We start from the raw sequence: 22,032 nt of genomic DNA, 5'->3' as shown, positions 1-22,032 counted from the left end.
AATCTTGTTCTCTTATTAGAGTCACTTTTAGTGCAACCTTTACTCTTAATAAATATAAAAAAAAGTTTAGTTGAATTTTAATAAATTAAATAGATAAGAAGAATAATAATGAAAAATAAAAAGTATATTAATAAGATCTATCCAAAAAAAGAAAAAATATCATTAAATGAAAAACAAAGTTTGTATATTACACAAATAGTTCATGTCAAAAATACACGAATGATCAATTTATCAATTATATCCTTCATCAATTCAAAAAGAAAGAAAGAAAGTTGCTATTAACCTCCATGTTAATCAATAGTAGCAAATAAGCAATAAGATTACACCATCCCCTTATATTTATAACTTGCATTTTAATCAAAAGTAAAAATAAGTGATAATATCATACCCCCTGCCCGACAGCCACAATAACATACAAACACACACATGAATAGAAACACACATCCACATACATACATTGACATGCACATCTTAAAACAAATGGCAAAAATGACATTATTTAAAAGATTCTTTTTACAGTAATGGTTCAATTCTTTTTCGATTTTAGTGTACATATAAAATGGTCATTTTGAGCATTTTTAACGTCTTGGAGTTATTTTACTAAACATATTCCATTTTCCTTCTAATAGCATCATATATTTAAAGTAGATTGTTATTTATTGCATTTAAGTTTATCATTCACGAGTAATGGTCCCTGCTATATAACAGTTACAAAAATGGTCCCTATTTAGCGGAGCTTATGAAAATGGTCTTTTTTTTATAATGAATAGTCTCTATTCAATGAATTATGTAAATGGTCATTATTTTATAAAATATATGAAATGGCAGTACGTTGCTTTTTACTGATATAGCAATGGTGAAAAAAGAGTATTAAAAAGATCATCAATGTAAAAAAATTTACACGAATGGTCCCTAGATCTAAAACAACTAAAAACTAAAATATGTGGTATGTTGCTATATAAGGAAGCTGAAAATAGCAAATAAATAAATAAATAAATAAGCTGGTTTTATTGAAATTTTAGGAAGCATAGTTAATGTTTACTCATAATAACATGATACTTTGAAAGTAGGTTGCTAATACGTGTAATCAATAAATATGATTTGCTTATGTTCCCTTTAGTTTATTACACAAACTGTCAAAAAATCACATCAATGGTTAATTCACAGATTATACCATTCCTAAATTAAAAAAGACAGAAATAAGTAAGTTGATATTAACATGTGTAGTAATCAAAAGTTGGTTGCTATTACTTGTAATTTTCTTCTTGGTCGTACAACTTGAGTATTGTTGTTTGGAACATATTCACATAACTTTTTAATATTGTAAATTATTAAAATATATTTATTATTTTATTTTTATATATTGTATATTTTGGAAATATGTGTGATTGTTTTTACAGCTACATAAAATAAAGTTCAACAAAAAAAATTACTATTATATGATAATAGTTAATTTGCATATTTTGTTATGTTATTTCTCTTTATCCGCGTTATAATAAAAAAAAAAACATGTATGTACATTTATACTAAAATAATATTGGATTTAAAAATTTCGTTGTATTGAAGAAAAATGGATGCTTAAATGGTAAATAATATTATAATCCTTATATCATTATGTTTTTATCTATTAAAGTTACAAATTGAAACATACCAGCACATTTGAACAGATTGCTGCTACCATTTGAGCACATTTCCAACAAATATCTTTAATATAAAAGCATATACAACAACCAACGAACTATTAGATTTCTAAAACTTCATTTGAAATGAAGAAATAAATATGTATATAATTATGATTTTCATAATTGAAGTATGTGACTAACACACGCAGCAGTACCCACACATCAATTATTAAGTAAAAAAAAAGGAACAATCGCTTACTTCAATCTCAACACATGGAGTAACAGTCAACATATAGTCGAAGCAAATGAGATCAATCGCCCCAGATCTACATACACGGTCTACAATCGGAGGAAAAAATATTTTTTATTAATAAAAAAAGTTCTTTATTGGTAGCATCTAGGTTTTACACATGAAATCCACATAAAATTAAAAGAAAATAATGACGCATAGACAAACATACATTCAAATAAGCAATTTCATATACCAACCTCAAGCTAGAAAACACAAAATTGAAACTTAAAATCAAAATACAGTATGGATGACTTACCTCACAATAATCAACGTCATAACTAAAACCTAATCGGATCATAAGGAGCAGCACACGAATCACAAATCACAAAGTAAACTAATAAAACCCAACGATTGAAGTTGATTTGGGAAATCGGTAAAAGATGCAATCGGTAGAAGGTGTAATTGTGATCTCATAAAAACTGCAATATAGAGGTTTAAATTTGGATAATATTACGATTGCTTAAATTTTGCGACAATCAATATCAAAATTATGGTAGTTGATATATCGGAATCAAGGGATATTCCTAATTTTATGGGATAGTTATTTGATTTGAACGAAATTTAAAATTGAGTTTGATTGTATTTGAATGTATTGACTTTTGACTTAAACTCCTTAGACTTCCGTTAATAATGTTTTAGGCAGGAATTAGTTTATGAGAAAAGATGAGGAAATGACACGTGGATTGTTATGAGTTATTAGAGGGACATGTGGCACCTTAAGGAGGTTTTTATTAGGTAGAGAGAAGAGAAGAGATACTCAAGATAAATCTAAATATATCATTCAAATTGTATCATTTTTATCTATATAAATTTATCCAATCTAACATATTTCAATTCTCAAAATTCGTTTCGTTTGTCATTATAAAGTATGTTCTTTTATTTATACCCTTAAACATATTGCATATATTTTGTATAAATCAAGATATATCATTGAAACTGTTTCATTTTTATCTACATAATATGTTTTGATCGGACGTATAGCAGAGTTTATATATATTTTCAGTCTAGAAAACATTTTCTACATTGTTATAAATTATATGTTTTTTTTTATTTTATTTATTTATGCGTATTCTTTTTACCTGTACATAAATAATTTAAGTTGCATCGCAGAGTGTTTGGACAAATACCAATAACCCCCTCCCTCCAAGTTCAAATTTTCATTTGTTTCACTTCACCTCATGCTGTAAAAAATCAAACAAAAATTTTTGTTTCACAAGTAAACACAATACGAAAACAAGTATTAAAAGATATTTTGGGAATATGCTGGCTCGAAACCATTATTCACAACGCCTGTATATCATCATCATCATCATCTATTATATCAATTATCATATCCTTACTCGTCTACTATGTCCCTAAAAAGAAGCATGGAAGGAGGTGTTGTAGAATGACGGTTGTTGTTGTTACCCTCATCCTTTGAAATCTTTCCAGGTGAAAACGCAAGAGAAAGTGATAAAGAAGACGACATGTCATCATCCATATCATCATCGTCCTTTTTCGTCATTATATCTTCATTCAAATCCAAACCAAGCCCAACCCTATCCGTATCCGGAGAAAATGCTGAATTAATATCTACAGGGAAGAAGAACCTTTCACCATTACTTGTCTTTTCAACCTCACTTTTTTGGTTCTTGAAAATGTTTGCTGAATTAGAATTACTATTTTGCATCTCATATGTATCAGCAGCATCGCTCTTTTGTTTCTTGCTTTCTGTCATGGTGATTCGAGTGCTTGCATCACGCCACGTGTTTGTTTGATTTTGATTGGTCGTGGTGGTGGTGATGTCATCATCGTCTTCTGAGAGGTCGATAAACGCACGTTTTTTGGATTCGATTAGCTCCTGGGTTGGAACTTGTGGCAGAAATGATGATTGTATCTGTTCCACCTTTGGATTTCTAGTGTACTTGACTACTGGATGTTGACTATCATCAGTTTTATTTGACGACACTGACATTGACATGGATAGAGTTTCATTGATGTCGGGTTTGAAAGAGACAGTCTCTGCTGGAACTACATTAACAGTGCTATCAATGGTCGCCTTTTCCTGTGAAGATGAAGAAGAGGTTGGCAGCTTTAAGTTGACCTTTGACTCCAAATCAACATGTTTATCCTGTAAGTGCAACCAAAAACAAGTCTCATCATTCTCAAACGAGAGGATAAATAAAGCAGCTACCCGTATGTAGTACTAACAGAGAATGAAATTGGGTTGGGTTTTCATGCTGTTTGGCCTAATTTTGTGCATCCCCACCCGGCTAATCAGGTATTAAATGGGGAGGATAAAATACCATACCCATACCCACTCTTTTAGTGTTTCAACTCGACACATAACAAACGAGTTTAGGAATGCAACTCATTGATAGGATGATATGAGCAGTCAACAACTCCTCCAAAATAAGATATAAGATAATAATATCTACAGCTTTTCCTTTTTATCCTAACCACTTGGAAGTTGGAAGTTTTGAGACATTTTATCCAACACCCACACATGTCTTAACTCATGTTGAAATGAAAGGGGGAATTCAAGTGATGGAGGACCGATTTTTTGATAATGGGAAACCATACTTGTCTAAATTAGGTATTTAATTTCTTTTATCATAGTTTAGTTTCTTTCTCTATTTTGGAGATTTAAATCCCTTACGGGTATCAAAACAAGCACAACTACGCATAGACATCAACAAAAAAACAAACACAATTAGAGAGTCAAATATGTGCATGAGTGTTTGTGTCTAAGAACCTAACTAACATGAGGATGATCTATCAATGAATTGGATTTCTTAGCATCACTCACAAATTCACAATCACAATACTTGCTTGCCTAAAACATTGGCCCTACTAGGCAACTGAAGAGACAGTGATATCTATCAATTATCAAATCAAGACCTCATGTAACATCAAGTTTTATACTTACTATACATGTTCAAGGGAAGATCAATACCTTGTCCATAGACCCAGGCAAAGGCAAAGGCACATCCTCAACCGTTGAGATTTTATCAGCTGGGATGGAAGAAGCAACATTTTTTGCAGGATGATCAGCTTTCTTCTTCTTTCCTCTAAACACACCCCAAAGGAAGAATAACATATTCCAACCTGTAAATGGTTTATAAGAAATCCAAGTTATATCAAGGTACCAACATTATATATACATTATTAAAAATCTTGAAAGCCAAATCGAAGCTAGTCTTACGATGGCTTTTCTCTGGAAGCTGATTGGATGGGAATATCAGGAGCTCCACCCCATTGATACTTCCAATCAGAGCTAAATCACCCCTGATCATATCATCCAGCAAAACCTGGTAGCTCTTCTCATAGCTGTATCATAATAATAGTATACAGGAAGGTCATCACTCAACATTAAACAGAAAAATGATGGAACAAATGGAGAATAAAATTAAATTAAATGCTACCTCTCCACATCTTTAGCAAAGAAATAGAGTGCAATGTTGTCCTCCTTTACACCACTATTTTCAAATTGCTCTGGCCAAGCACTAATGCGAGACACCCCATTTAGATGAATTTTGTGGGGAAGGTTGTTCACAGCTTCAAACACTTTAGGCGATGCACAGGTTGACAAATGAGCTTGTAACCCATCCCAGAATTCAGCTGTTTTACCACTTCTATTAATCTCAAAACTACCCCTGCAAATTAACATTAACAATGTTTATCAACTAAACACAAGATCACAGATGAAGAATAAAAAAAGCACGCCATATAAAAGAAACCATACTGCCAGATGTATTCGTGATCAGGAATAGCTGGAACTTTCAAAAGTGAAGAAGACATTGACACAGGATCATAGCTAGATAGCTCCATTGTTGAATGCTTTCCTTCAAAATGCTTTAAATTGTTACCGTTTGACTGTTTAGAATGGTCAACACTGGAACTTCGTGAAAGTTGACCTTGACAATCAGTCAACACCTCTGCAGGTGATTCATCAGACTGATCAGAAACTCTATTCTTTCTAACTAATCCGGGCTTCTTAAGCAATGCTGCTTCAATTGCATCCTTTAACTTGTTATCTCTGTTTTTCACCTCTTTTGTATTCCTAACACCCGATGCATTAGAAACTTGTACTTTATCAGCTGTGTGAGTTTGTGCAGAATGACCCGTATGTTTATAACCAGATGTCCCAGGGGTCAAACCCGTACTATTACTACTTTCCTTCACACCATCAGCAAGATTTGTTGATTCCTTATTTACTACTTGTTTTGATGTATTTTCATCCTTCAAAACAACAGGCTTTGGTTCCATAGAATTGGTGATTCCATTCCCACTAGATGCAGTTCCAACCCCAGGGGAAGATACTTGTGATTTATCAACTTTTGGAGTCAAACCAGAAGAACTGGAAGTACTTAAATTACTCACGGATGGTAATTTAATTGAATTGCTCCTTTCAAAACTCCTTTCTTTTTTGTTTTTTAAACTCTTAAGATCTGGAACATGAGACGGATTTGGAGATAACATTTTAACTTTAGAACCACTTGTACCAAAACGCCCTGTGTTTGTAGATCTAAAAGATGTTGATTTTCCCATCTCTCTGGAATCATGAGAGTCACGTTCTTTGATAGATTTCTGCCTTTGAAGAACAATTTCATCTACAAGTCTTGTCTTGGATTTTGCATTCGAGAAATTGAATGAATTTGACTTGAAGAAAGCACCTGAAAGAAACGTGTGGCATAAGACACAGACATTCAGTACCTTAGGGTTTTGGGTTTAGGGTTTAGTGTATACCTTTTGAAGATTGTAAGCGTGGACTATCAGTAACTGCATGTAGTCTACTGGGACTGGATGTTCTTGGTGAACCTGTGATCATTTCAAGAGCCTGTTTTTTAACAGATGTAAAAGACTCTGATTCTTCTAAACGTCTTTTTCCAGATACTTTGATTTGATCTTTACTAGCCCTAGGTTCTTCGCCAGCTGGACGTTTTGATCCTGGTTTGATAAAGGTGGAAGCAGGTTCTGTATCTGTTTGACCAGAAGAGTTTGTGCGTTTATTTTCTTCACTCAATTTGCACTCTTCACATAACCAATCACCTTCAGGAACTTGATCTATCATTTTCTTCATGCAATAGCTGACATAACAAAAGAAATTAACAAATTTAACATCTTTAGTAATACAAAAAGATTCAGCACGAGGTAATAATCTTACGTGTGTTCAGCACCATCAATGCATCTACAACATATAGCAAGTAAATCCTCTCGGCCTGCATCTCCACATATATCACACACTTTGACATCATGTTCCACAACATCTGATTCATCACTGTCATCTGCAGATGAATCCTTTACGTTTACTGCAGCAGGGGCATTTTCGACCTTTTCTTCTTCAACCCCTTGTTCTTTTAAAGGATCTTCGGGTAAGTTACCATCATCGTTGTTAGTTCCCACTTCTTTCTTTTGGGTTTGAGTCACTATATCCTTTTGATTGCCTACACTAACCTTAATATTCTCATGTTCATCAGAGCTGTGTGAAGATTTTTCTACATCAATGGAAGTTGATGAAGAAGGCACTGTGTTCTGAATAACAGAGCCAGACAACATGTTTGGTTCATCACGATGTTCTAAACCATTAGGATAGTTGAACTTCTTTGTATCACTAATCTTCATATTAACTTTACTTTCAGCATTTTCAGTGCTATAACTTGAACTCACACTCTCTAAGTTGCTTGTTTCACTAGTTGTACGCTGTTTGTTCTCGGAAGTTCTATTCTTACCAATTGTAACATCATTAATTGGTTCCCGATCAAGTTTATCAGATATTTCATCAGCCTTTTCCATCAGATCTAACTTAACATGCAACACACTCCGCTTTCAAATTAAGCTTTTGATACAGAAAGGCCTCCTAACTCCTTTATCAACTTGAAAAACACCTACACAGACATCAGGAACAACAACAAAAAAGAATTAGTTATGCTATTATCACAAAGAATTGCAATGAGAGCATCATTTCATGAAACAGCAAGTCAATGACATAAAATCAGTACTATCATATGCCAACACAATTCAAAGGCCTAGGATTGGTTCATTTCTTTATGATTTCAAGAGGTATTCATTTCTCATCCTACCACAACTAGTTTGGGATAAAGGTTTGATGGTTTTATGTCTATGGATTCAGACAAACACTTAAGACTCTTTAAGCAAACTAGTCAAAAACGTCAGGAGGATGGAAATTTGAGCCACCAAAAGCCAGCAGGAACTAATGAACATCATCATCAAACTAAAAGAATAAAACATCTCCAGAGTTATATTGCAATGACGAATTTTGAACCTAATAATAAAGAGAAAGGTTATATGAAGTAATTAACTAAAAATGGATCAATAATATAACCCTAGAAGCAAGTGATAAATGTAACATAGATGAAATTAGGCAAAAGGCTTTAAGGAACATGCCTTGGGAATCAAATGATCTCAGTGGCATTATAAACCTCTTTAAAAAATCGTTCCTTCTTAGGTTTCACCATCAGCAAACGACCGATCAAACATAAACGCGTTCTAACATACAAGATTTCGATTCATCCGCACACAAAAAAATTAAGAACCCTAGGATGTATATCATTCCTTATCTATTCTCACACACAGACGCAGACCCTCTTTGGTATCTGGTGGGGAGGCGGAGGAGGGGAAGGAAATAAAAGATGAAAGGTTGTAAAGAGTCAAAAAAAGTGCACGAAATTGGTCAAGGTCCTGGATGGCTATGGAGATTTAGAAGAAACTATCAGGATTTACAGATTTACGAAGGAAGATAAGTCTAGGGCTAGGGCACCAAATCAGCAACTGAACATGAGTCTCCTTGCTTTCTAAACAATCGTTTCCCAATAGTACCGAATTAAATCAAGATGGGTATTCAATGAAATATTGAAATCAAAATAATAAGTTGTAATAAATGGCATGATGTTATGGTTTTGTTGCTATGTTAAGTTAAGTAATCAATAAAAAAAATTGATATGTAAAATAATAAAAATATTTTATTGTATAAAAAACCTAAGTAAAATTGTCTAGGCATAAGCTAAAAATGAGGATATTCATAGTATTATTTTTAAAGAAAGTTTGCACCCAAGAAAAGCAATTTGGTTTATGACCCTGAACGAGTTAGGTTACGTCGTCTTAAGACTTTCAGAAAATTTGTTTTGCTTTGTGTCAAAGTGGTTAACGATTTAGGCGATTCACATACTCAGTGTAACGTCCCAAAAATACCAAATAAAATTTTCAATTTTAAATGAGTTAAAATCATTCATTTATTGTTCCAAAAGACGATCATAGTCAAATATTCACAAAACATCAGAGTAAATTGTAAAAATTCAATGCGGGAATAAATCTCTGGGGATTTAGTGCAATCAAGTCGGACTCTTCCTTCTGAAACCAGAAGTATATGAAACATTTTAAACATAAACCGTAAGCACGAAGCTTAGTGAGATCTCCAGAATACCTCACATCATACTAATCAGTGGGCCCAACCCTAGGGTATGTTTCAACCCAACATACAACCATGGGCCTAGCCCTGGGGTTTATTTCAACCCAAACATACAATGTTTAGCCATGGGGTTTCTTTCAACCCAAACATACAACTATGAGCCCGACCCTAGGACCCCAGCCTTGTGATATATTTCAACTCAATCATACATGCAAGAATTACAAAGACAACTAGCATCCTACATAACATAATTTAGTGGGCCGACATTAGTGCCTTCGACCTATAAATACAGTGAGAAGACTCACCTTAATCGATAGTCGGTAAAATACACACTCGGGTTGCTGCTATCAAAAGCCCATCACTCTAGACAGAACTAAAACAATCCCGATTAACAATAAAGGAAAATTTCCAACTTAACGCGTCCAAAAATAACAGGGCTAACACTTATTTGAGCAAAATACCATTTTGCCCCTTCAAAGTCTTAAACCCATCACAGTTGACCAAAAGTCAAACTTGTCAAAAAGTCAACGGTCAACCCTTTGTTGACCTACGTACTGTATAGTCTAGCTCTATGTTGGGCGTAGAGCTTCAATCCAAAAAAATGGGCCTCAGTTAGGCTACGCGGGGTGTAGCCTCAATTACACATGACGCATTGCCTCAAGTTCTAATACTCACACTAAGCACTTATTTCATTAAGACCTTTCACTCAAAGCTCAAGTATGGTTCCTGATAGCTCCATAATGGATAAAGTTTCCAACTTTATCCATTAGGATGGTCCAAACAACCAATATTTAGTCTCTAAGTCTCAAAGGGACCACAAATGCATCTTTCTCATCTTAATCCATTTAGTCCAAGCCTCTAACCTTCGTATCTGAATCATTATGATGTTTAGATGGATAAAGTTTCCAACTTTATCCATAACAAGGTCACAAACTTTCAAGATCTAAACTTTATGCACTAAAATGACCAAAAATTGGCAAATATGACAAATGACTAGATCTATGAAACCAATGAGTAAGTTAGAATATTTTTACTCAAAATGGTACAAGAATGATGTAATCTTGTTGGATCTATACTTGAATTCTTCTTCCATATACTTTTTCACCACCTTGCTCTTCAAGACTCAACCTGTAACGTTCGTAGATCCGGTTTAGTCAATTTAGAGATAATAGGGGTCGAAAACGACTTTTTGACAAAAGATTATTTAGAATAAATAATCTTAACCAAGTTGTAGTATATGTTACAAGGGTTGCGTACATATAAAGAACGCCGAAATCCAAGTTGTAACAAAAAAGTTATGGCTCGTCGAAGTTTCGCGATGGAACCGACACGACACCGGAAAGCGTAGATAGTGAATTTAAGGTAGAGCTATTTTTATCCTTAGCGATCTAAATGAAAATCGTAGAATACGTTAAATCAACTGCATCCATAAAAAGAACGCCTAAATCTGACTTCGTATGAGGAAGTTATGATTTTTCGAAGTTTCGGCTTAGCAGTGTACAACCCGGAGTTCGAATATTAGATCGAGCAGTATTTAGCCGACACAACCTAAACGAGAATCGAAGATCTCGTTAATATTACCATAACTGTAAAAAGAAAGACGAAAATGGATGTCGGATGAAGAAGTTATGGATTTTTAACGGACCAATCCTGTCCCGACCTATTAAAAATATAAAATTTAAAATAAAGTCAAAATTAGCCAACAGATTCTAAACGAAAGTTGTAGAGTACATTCCTGCCTACGTATGGATATAAAGAACGTCGAAAACGGATCTCGGATGCGGAAGATATGAGTTTTTGAAGTTGGAGTGGGAAATCACGAAGTTGTGCGAGGAGGGTACGCCCAGCGTAGCTTCGAACGCCAAGCGTACCGAAGTACACCCTGTGTACGAGGTGACTACGCTCAGCGTGCAGCTGTGTTCTGCGAACCCAAATGAGCCATGCACCACCATTCGAAGTATGAAGCATGTTGTACGATGCGAGAGTACGCCCAGCGTATGTCACACCCCAAAACCAAGAACGGCGGAAACGTTCTGGGGCGGAGGACGTCATGTAAGTATCACAACACAGTAAATGTAAATAAGCAAACAACATCATCCATTGCATTAAATATATAATTTTAATACAAGTGTGTTCTGTACATTATAGACACCAAAAATAACGTATATCAAAATAATAAGATGAGTCTTGAATGCGCTCCATCTTCTCAAAAGCTGGCCTCGGTACCTGTCTACTGATGACCTGAGAATACAAGTTATTTTGAAAGAGTTTATCAGCATTAAGCTGGTGAGTTCATAAGTATTTTAGTGTCGGTATTTGTCATTCAAAAATGTTTGAACGTGTATAAAGTATAAGTTTGTAAAATGTATGTAAAGGTTTGCAATTGTTTGTAAAAGTTTGAATCCCTCAGAAAAACCTATATTTTCTATTAAAGTAGCCTTCTACCAAGGCTTAACTGTTTTGTATGCTCGTTTGATGTAAAAGTGTGTAATTTCCCAAATGTAACTATCATTTAACAAAATATAGTTTGTACATAAACGTTTAAGTGAGGTTATCACTAAAAATATGTAATGGGTAAATTATTGTAGTACTGTAGCCTTGTATTATAAGAACTACTGTTGTACTAACTACCTTAAACCGGATTTATATTAAGGCATTACGTGATAAATTGCACCATACTATCGACTAGTAACAACGACAAATGAATGGTCGTAATAACGGAATGACGTTTGGCACCCGCAGACCTGCAGGTCCGGCTGTAGCTAGCAGCAAGGTGTAGGATTGTCAATCCAGTATAGATCTATACGCAAACTCACGCTCTCCCTTCAAGAGAATTCTGGCTACAACTCGAGCCATGACAGTTAAGTCATGCTCCGATTTAAATCACAATAATAAAGTATTCATGTATATGTACTGTTTCTCGTTCTAGTATAGTTGTATATGTATTGTTTCTAGCATCATTGTATATGTACTGTTTCTAGCATCATTGTATATGTATTGTTTCTAGTATATGTATATGTATTGTTTCTAGCATCATTGTATATGTATTGTTTCTAGTATATGTATATGTATTGTTTCTAGCATCATTGTATATGTATTGTTTCTAGTATATGTATATGTATATGTATTGTTTCTAGCATCATTGTATATGTATTGTTTCTAGTATATGTATATGTATTGTGTTACCCCGATGGTAACTAACTATTGATGTACTGATAAATATGAATATGGAAGTACTTTTATGTCTATACATGTATATATGATATATAACTAATGTTGAAACGACCTTCGGATGGTCACCCGAAATCCCACCAGACCACATCTCAGTGCGCGAAAAGGAAATAGGGCGGATGGCCTTCCTAAGCCCTTTAAACATTACTTATATATATACATATATGGGCATGCAATTTATAAGAAATAAGACAAAGTTTAATAAAAGCATTTGATAAGTAAAAAGAGTTTGTAAAACATTTGAAGTGAAACAGTTTGATAAACAGTTGAACAGTGATAAAATCATTGGTTTTCTAGTTATTAATCACATGTGATTAATGCAATCACATGTGATTGATGTAATAACTATAAGTATTTGACTTGTATTCCCCCCCCCCCCCATAAAGTATTTAAAACATTTAAAAGTATTTCAAAGGTTGATTAAAGGGGTATAAACTCACTTGTGGTGAGTAGATTGAATTGATGTATCGGGTACCGTGCTAAGTGTCAAACGGAGACTTGTTCACACGTTCGAGCCTAGTTATCATATAATAAGCATATATATAACTAATTAGCCACATAATAACTTAACAAAGTAAGTTAACACAATTAGGAACATGTATACACTTTGTATAAGTGTTATAGGTCCTAATGGTTGCATCTAAGTTGATACGGGACAAGGCAAAAGGGTTTGAAACATCAAATGGCCTTGCATAAGAGTTCACCACCCAACAAACCCCACCCTTTGGAGTTTACGGCCATAAACTCATGGGTTTATGGTCGTGAACTCCTCACATGGTGGTTTTGGGTGTTTTAAAGTGTTATCTTGATCCAAGAACACTTCTAGCTTTGTTGGAATAATACATGAAGTAGTTTAAGGCCCTAGAATGCTCCATAGGGGAGTTTACGGCCTATAGTCCATATACCCAAGAGTTTACGGCCGTAAACTCCTATGGGTGATGGCTTTTAATTCATTTGAGGCACTTGCACATCAAGGATGGCTTCCATGATTTTATCTAAGGCTAATAGGGACAAGATGCACACATTTAGGTCATCACTTGGAGTTTACGGCCCAAGATATGTTCCTTGGCCGTAAACTCCTTTTAAGGAGTGATTACGAAGTCCTTTGATCCCCATTCAAGTCCCATGTGTTCAAGCTAAATTGTCTTAAGGCCTTAGGGGTGTTTGTGGCATGTTTAACACAAGAAAAAGGGGTTTACGGCCCAAGATCTTTCCTTGGCCGTAAACTCCTAAAACCCTAAGATCTTGAAGTGTTTTGGTGTCCAAAATAGTCACAAGCATTAGTGGTTAAAGTCCTTAGGCTCAAGGAGGCAAGTTAGGGCATTTATGTCCCTTAAAAAGGGGTTTACGGCCCAAGAAAGTTCCTTGGCCGTAAACTCCAATAACTTGTGTTTCTTGGTTGCTTTTTAGTCCCAAATGTTTATACACTAACCCCTAAACAAGTTGTCTAACAAGGAATCGGGACTAGGAAGCCTTTAGGCTCCGTTTTGGAGTTTACTCCCCAAGAACGTTCTTGGGCGGTAAACTCTCGGATCTTGCAGTTTAGACATATAAATGATGTTATAAAGCATATAACAAGTATTAAAACACGTTTAGGAAAGTAGACTCACAATCCGGGATGAAAACCCGAAGATCCGTCAAAGAGAATTGGCTTTTCTCTAGTTGGAATTGTAAATAATGAATTAATTAAATTCAGAAATCTATTTATAGTCCTGGAATATTTTGACAGAAAATATTTTTATTCCAGAAGTCGGACTATAACATTATGAAACTTAAAATGTTCAAGTTTCACAATTACAGGAGCATCCACTCTCCTGATACGTCCAGAAACGTAAACCCTAATGTACACAAACTTGTTCGGACAAGTCTGAAATTTACAGAAACTGGACTAGCTTCTATTGAATAGATAATGTTCGTACAGTGGAAATTTCGGGTTGTCACATCATCCCCCGTTAGAAGGAATTTCGTCCCGAAATTAGAATTTAAGCAAATAAGAAATTACAAATAGCTAAGCGAAAAGATGAGGACATTTCAGTTTCATCTGATCCTCGCGTTCCCAAGTGAATTCTGGTCCTCGCTTGGCGTTCCAGCGAACCTTCACGATAAGGATACGGCTTTGCTTCGTCTGCTTGACCTCACGGTCCATGATCTCTACAGGTTCTTCCACGAAGTTGAGGCTCTCGTTGATCTCGAACTCGTCGAGTGGGATTACGAGAGTCTCTTCGGACAGACACTTTTTCAAGTTAGATACGTGGAATGTAGAATGTACGTTACGAAGTGTGTCGGGTAAATCAAGTTTGTAAGCTACGGGGCCGACTCTTGCGAGAATCTCGAAAGGCCCTATGTACCTAGGATTAAGCTTTCCACGCTTACCGAAGCGTATCAAGCCCTTCCATGGTGAGACTTTGAGAAGGACTTGGTCTCCCACCTGAAATTCCAAAGGTTTTCTGCGTTTATCAGCGTAGCTCTTTTGTCGGTCTCTAGAGGCTTTCAATCGTTCACGAATCTGAACGATCTTCTCTATCGTTTCCCGAATGATTTCCGGACCAGTGGGAGTACTGTCGGAAGCTTTCCCTCTAGCTAATTGGGTATCACCCACCTCAGCCCAGCACAGAGGGGATCTGCACTTTCGGCCGTAGAGAGCTTCAAATGGTGCTGCTTTTATGCTCGTGTGATAACTGTTGTTGTAGGAAAATTCGACGAGGGGTAAATGAGTATCCCACGCTTTTCCAAAGTCAATTACACAAGCACGCAACATGTCTTCTAAAGTCTGGATTGTCCTCTCACTCTGTCCGTCAGTCTGTGGATGGTAGGTTGTACTCATGTCCAGCCTTGTTCCTAGGGAATGTTGCAGTGATTGCCAAAATCTTGAGGTGAACCTACTATCTCTATCGGAGATAATGGATATAGGCACACCATGTAGTCGTACGATTTCCCTAATGTATGTTCTCGTAAGTTTCTCCATCTTGTTGGTTTTTTTGATAGGCAGGAAGTGTGCAGACTTGGTCAATCTATCAACGATGACCCATATGGTATCAAGTCCACCCGTTGTCTTGGGCAACTTGGTTATGAAATCCATAGTGATCCGCTCCCACTTCCATTCTGGAATCTCTGGTTGTTGTAGTAAACCAGAGGGCTTCTGGTACTCGACCTTTACCTTTGCGCAAGTAAGGCATTTACTTACGAAGGTAGCAATCTCTGCTTTCATATCAGGCCACCAGTATAGCTTTTTAAGATCCAGATACATCTTATCTGAACCTGGGTGGACGGAATACCGAGTGTTGTGCGCCTCGGTCATGACTAAGTCTCGGAAACCACCGTGTTTCGGTGTCCAGATCCGATCCATGAAGTATAAGGCTCCGTCACCCTTGGCTTCTAAATTCTTGTCCATTCCTCTAAGGGATTCACTCGTCACATTTTCAGGTTTCATGGCTTCAAGTTGGGCCGCCTGAATTTGATTAGACAAGTGTGAATGGATGGTTATTGACAATGATTTGACTTTGCGACCAAAATATTCTTTCCGACTCAGGGCGTCTGCTACTACGTTGGCTTTACCCGGATGATAACGAATATCGCATTCGTAATCACTGAGTAGCTCGACCCACCGTTGTTGTCTCATGTTGAGCTCCTTCTGATCGAATATGTGTTGTAAACTCTTGTGGTTGATAAAGATAGTGCTCTTCGTTCCATACAAGTAATGTCTCCAGATCTTCAGAGCAAACACCACTGCTCCCAGTTCAAGATCGTGTGTCGTATAGTTAACTTCGTGTGTCTTCAACTGTTGGGAGGCGTAGGCGATGACCTTACCTCGTTGCATCAGAATACACCCGAGCCCTTGGTTCGATGCATCGCAATAGACTACGAAGTCTTCTATCCCTTCGGGGAGAGATAGTATTGGCGCGGTGCACAAGGCTTGTTTGAGCGTTTGGAACACTCTCTCTTGTTTCTCTTCCCAGTCAAAGGCCACGCCTTTCTGGGTCAGGGTTGTAAGAGGTTTCGCTATTCGGGAGAAGTTCTGAATGAATCGGCGGTAGTAACCAGCAAGGCCTAGAAATTGACGAATTTTTGTCGGCGTCTTGGGTGCTGACCAGTTCTCAATGGCTTTAATTTTGGATGGGTCCACGTGGATTCCCTCTTCGCTTACCACGTGCCCTAAGAATTCGACTCTTCGGATCCAAAATTCACATTTTGAGAACTTCGCATAAAGTTTCTCCGTTCGTAAAGTTCCTAAAACTAGTCGTAGGTGATCGCCATGCTCTTCCTTACTTCGGGAGTAGATTAGGATGTCGTCAATGAAAACGATGACGAACTGATCCAAGTAAGGTCGGCATACTCTGTTCATCAGGTCCATGAAAACTGCTGGCGCATTGGTCAATCCGAATGGCATCACCACGAACTCGTAGTGTCCGTAACGAGTTCGGGAGGCTGTCTTTGGAACATCCTCCTCTAGCACTCGTAACTGGTGATATCCGGATCTTAGATCAATTTTGGAGAAATAGTTCGCCCCTTGCAGTTGGTCAAATAGATCGTCTATGCGAGGTAGAGGGTAACGATTTTTGACAGTCAGTTTGTTGAGTTCTCTGTAGTCGATACACATACGGAATGATCCGTCTTTCTTCTTAACGAACAAGACTGGTGCTCCCCAAGGTGAGAAGCTTGGTCTTATGAATCCCTTGCTGAGTAGTTCGTTAAGTTGACCAGATAATTCCTGCATCTCCGCTGGTGCTAATCGGTAGGGCAACTTGGCTACTGGGGTAGCTCCTGGGACTAAGTCGATACGGAACTCGACCTGTCGTTGCGGAGGTAATCCAGGTAGTTCTTCTGGGAAAATGTCGGGAAAGTCACTCACTACTGGAATGTTCTTGAGTTCTTTCGTTTCGAGGTTCGTGTCGACGATGTGAGCAAGGAATGCGTGGTATTCTTTGCGCATATATTTCTGTGCTTGAATACTTGATATAATGCGAAGACTCGCACCAGGTTTGTCGCCGTAGACTATAAGAGTTTCGTTAGACGGAAGGTTTAGTCAGACTGCTTTCTCGAAGCACATGATGTCGGCGCGATGAAGACTCAACCAATCCATGCCGATGATGACATCGAAACTTTTTATTGAGACCGACATGAGGTCGATTGGGAATGAATGGTTATCTAGGGTTAGGATACATCCTAAGTATATGCTACTGGTGTTTTCTGTTTTGCCGTTAGCCATTTCTACTGTGAATTGTTCTTTAAGTGCGTGTGGTTGTGGTTTAAGCATGCGAGCAAATTTGTGGTTTACGAAGCTTCGCTCCGCTCCACTATCGAACAGAATGCATGCATAAGAGTTATCGAGGAGGAACGTACCAGTCACCACTGTCGGGTCAGCGACTGCTTCCCCGTGGCCTATAGCTAGTACCCTCCCTGCTCCTCCAGCATTTCTCGCTTTGGGGCAGTCCCTCTTATAATGGCCTGTTTCGCCACATCCATAGCAAGTTGGGCTTGCGCCAGAGCCAGGGACTTGCGTGATCGGTTGCGCCGGGAATTTACAGAAACGGACGGTGTATCCTTTCCTGTTGCAGTTAGAGCACTGCATTTCACGGCAGGGGCCGTTGTGGTGGAAGTTGCATTTGTTGCACTTCGGCAAACTTCCAGCATACTGCTTCGTCGGAGCAGTAGCAGTAGGGGTTACTGCGGCATGTACTGCCACAATTTGCTGCTTCTTGGCAGCTCGCTGCCTCTTCTTCTCATCCCAGAACTTCCGCTTGGTGTCAGCGGGTTTGGATGGTTCTGAGATGGCTAGGGTTGTTGTGGTTGCAGGGGTTTTGACACCATGGTCGATGAGTCGTTGTGCCAGTCGCTTGGCACTGTCGAAGGTAGCAGGGTTTGATGATAGGACATTCCCCTGATACGGAGGAACTAGCCCCCATATGTACCTTTCAATCTTCTTCCCTTCAGTGGGAACCATATTAGGGCAGAGGGCCACCAGTTCGCTAAATCTGGCGGTGTAAGCAATGATGTTGGTGCCCTTCATGGTCAGGCTCCAAAGCTCCTGTTCCAGTTTCTGGATCTCGCCCCTCGGGCAGTATTCTTCAATCATGAGGTCTTTCATCGTATCCCAACCTATATCGTTGGCCACGACGAGAGTTAGAGATTTAACGTGGCTGTTCCACCATGTCAGTGCCTTCCCTTCGAAGGTGCATGCGGCATATTTGACTTTGCTCGCAGCAGGGCAAGAACAACTTTCGAAGACTGATTCAGTCTTCTCGAACCATTGCGAGAGAGCAATGACTCCGCCGGTCCCATGGAAGGGTTTCGGCTTACAGTTGGTGAAATCCTTGTAAGAAGACTCTCTCGAGCACACAGGAGTTTCAACCGTAATGGAGTTAACCGGGGTTCCACCTCTGCTGGCATCAGTAGAGTGATACTGTGCCATGGTAGTTGCCACTGCTGCAGCTACGGCAGCATTTAGGGTTGCTGTATCGATGACCGGAGGTGGTGGAGGTGTAGGGTTTCCGGGTAGATTTGCGAGGAGGCATCTTTCAACTATAAGTTTATAAAGATGAGAAAAGTGGTAAGAATCAATTTGTAAGTAATGTGCGAATGACACATGGACTAACTAACCATAGCCCAACAATTGAATGAGTGTTTGTGTTCATAACCAGAAAGATGTGTAGGAAAACCTAAATGTAAAGATTCTTCCCACAGTGTAAGGAGTTGTCAATAATACTGGTATTACTGATGTAATGAGTTCAATGAAAATTGACCTAACAGCAGGTCTTACATCATACCATACAGAAAGTTTGACAGTTCTTAGATTCCTAATTAGAGTACTGAAAGTTAGGAATATTTTACAGATAAGTGCTACTTAGAGCACATATGTTAAAAGGCTAATCCTTAACCCAAAAGATAATGATGTACTAGACATCATCTAACGACGATGAGTATTCCTCGGGAGAACCCTGAGGTCTCTCATTTGACGTACCACCTCTTGAAGGTGTGTTCATGAGCCCTTTGACGAGCTCGAAGTTCCACGACTTCAGCTTGAGAGGCAACCAGACGTTGCTGCAGAGTTTCATTGGTTCTCCGGGTCCGTTCCATATCTTCTTCGAGATGGCGAATGCGGACTGTATTTGTTGGGTTATGAGCATTCTAACACTCCTAAGTGTACATGCAACCCTAAATACCTTGGATCTATGTTTTTCTCTATTATACATGCAAATATGAACATCCAAGGTATTATCCTAATGTAGCATACAAAATATCAATATAGCAAGATAGAATACATACCTCTTTAATGGTGCTTGTCTTCATGAAGCTTGAGTGCTTAGTGCCCCAAGTGTGACACCTCAAATGGTTCACACAACACCAAATACACTTGGAATAACTTAGAGAGAAATTAGAACACTTCATGAAATCGTGTAGCCCTCATACATACACATTATGTTAGTAACGATTTCTTGAGCCATGGGTTTCTTTTATATGGTGGCTATTAGGGTTACACCATGTAACTCATGACTTTACCCATTCCTTATGCTCCATGGATTTTAACCTCCATGGAGTATCCATGGGTCACCCCATGGACTTAGTCCAACATAAGGAATCTTGGATCACAAGCCCACATATATAAGAATGAATGATTTACACAATCAACCCATATATTTAATTAGTCTTCTTTTGATCACTTAATTAATTCTAGATTAATTCTTGATCAATACTAATTAAATAATCTCATTATTCTTATTATTAATATACTAGAACTTATAATATATTAATAACCGTAAGTGTCTTATTTCTCTCATTATAGTCTATCCAAGTGCATGATGCCATGCAACCCAAATGGACCATGCCGGGTCGGGTCAAGTCTTACCAATTATAGTTATGGACTTAGACATTAATCCAACAGTCTCCCACTTGGATAAGTCTAAAACTATTATTGCGTATGACTTCAGGAACCAACTAGCAATCGTAGCTCTCAAAAGCTTCTGTCGAACTCTGACCTTGTAGATGAACTCTGATCTTTGTCAACGACTTGTCCATTAGATAAGGGATCATATATCCCTCCATTCTAGATATCATATGGACTGAGACATGGATTATAATCATTCTCTCTGTCCATTAGTTGTTTCCCGATTTCCGATTTATGACGACTGACTAATTGAACAAATCAAATCAGTCCTGGCCCGGCCGAGCACTTCCATTTGTCATCATTAAATCATCGAGGGGCCCACAGATATCGCTTTTATCCCGAAGGTAAAAGGAATGGATAAACTTCGACTCATATGGCTTGTTCTACTACTTGTTGAATCATACACAAAGACACGTTTTATAACATCGAGTTACCAATGCGTTTCGTGTAATCAATGTACTATCAACTCATAGTAACAACTCATATCTCTAGGTTTGAAGAATATAAGATATTATCGTCTCATGATCACTCGTGATAAAACCCATGAAGTGATTCCAATGAGCGCGGGTTGAATCCAATACTCAGAACTTATGAGCACTCATGAGTGTTGTAGCCCTTTGTCCAACAACTTAGACCTCTACAAGCCAACCCATGACAGTCTTAATTCATATCTACTTCCAACATATGACCGACTGTGGATGGTTTGAATAACTTAGTCATTCCGGAAGAATAACCTAGTTTATTCGGGAAGTCAAAACATGCAAAGTGAAACACAATAATAATTGAATCCAATATGGTCTGAGAACTTATGAATATAAATAAAACACCTTTTATTTATCACCATATGATTACACATTAATCATTGTATACTGTTTCAGCTATCAACATTATTCTTGAATTTAAAACAATAGTTGTCCCATGCTCCAAGCATGCACACTATGTTTTCTAAACACTAGTCATGCCATACACCAAGTATGCATAATATGTTTGTCTATGATCTTTATTTTGTGAACTAGATCAAATGAACATAACTTCAATGATTCTCTTTTCACACTCCCAAATCCTTACTGCAAATGCAAGAATTCCAAATTCATGTCATTTACTGAAATCTGTTAGATTCTAAACTTATATGCATCGATCCTCTTGTAATGATTATGCACAAAGTCAGAAAGACTTAACAACAATCATTACAGAGCATTCCAAAGGAGATCAAGTCCTTGGAACCATCCTTCTTGCATTAAGTTTCCTTAATCTTACACAGATTGAAAATTCTAACTTTGAAACATTTCCGAATTCATTTTGACTATCACTTCTGAACAAGAGTTGCCTCCTTACAGATTATGTCAATATGGTCCTTCCAGAATTATCACTATACTTCTAACTGTCCTTGAGCAACCATTCTTTGGTAAACCTTAGATTGTCCTCGACAATTGTTTAATCCTTTTAGTCATATCCAGTTCTAAACCTTTTCCCTTCTTAATGCCCTAGGCATTTGGAAAATTTTAGAAAGGATGAATATAGCACATGTAATCGATCCTATATCCGAAGCATATGGGACACGATTCATGATGTCTCACATAAAGACTAAACCAGTCTT

The 22,032-nt window shown here is 37.5% G+C and overlaps 1 protein-coding gene across 1 annotated transcript; it reads right to left on the bottom strand.

Annotated features, from left to right (window-relative positions):
- Positions 1-3,098: 3,098 nt before the first annotated feature.
- Positions 3,099-8,742, bottom strand: LOC145014440 (protein PARALOG OF AIPP2-like). The gene is made up of 8 exons (XM_078972804.1): positions 8,302-8,742; positions 7,061-7,781; positions 6,643-6,983; positions 5,639-6,569; positions 5,319-5,549; positions 5,099-5,223; positions 4,850-5,001; positions 3,099-4,024 (listed from the first exon to the last, which is right to left on the bottom strand). Exons 2-8 carry the CDS (start codon positions 7,687-7,689, stop codon positions 3,251-3,253), a joined length of 3,183 nt encoding a protein of 1,060 aa, XP_078828930.1. The 5' UTR covers positions 7,690-7,781; positions 8,302-8,742; the 3' UTR covers positions 3,099-3,250.
- Positions 8,743-22,032: the final 13,290 nt, after the last annotated feature.

This window comes from Lactuca saligna, chromosome 9, assembly GCF_052625555.1.
Source record: "Lactuca saligna cultivar CGN05327 chromosome 9, ASM5262555v1, whole genome shotgun sequence".
NCBI lineage: Eukaryota > Viridiplantae > Streptophyta > Magnoliopsida > Asterales > Asteraceae > Lactuca > Lactuca saligna.
Note: the sequence above shows the minus strand (reverse complement) of the source record. Positions and strands in the feature narration are given on the sequence as shown.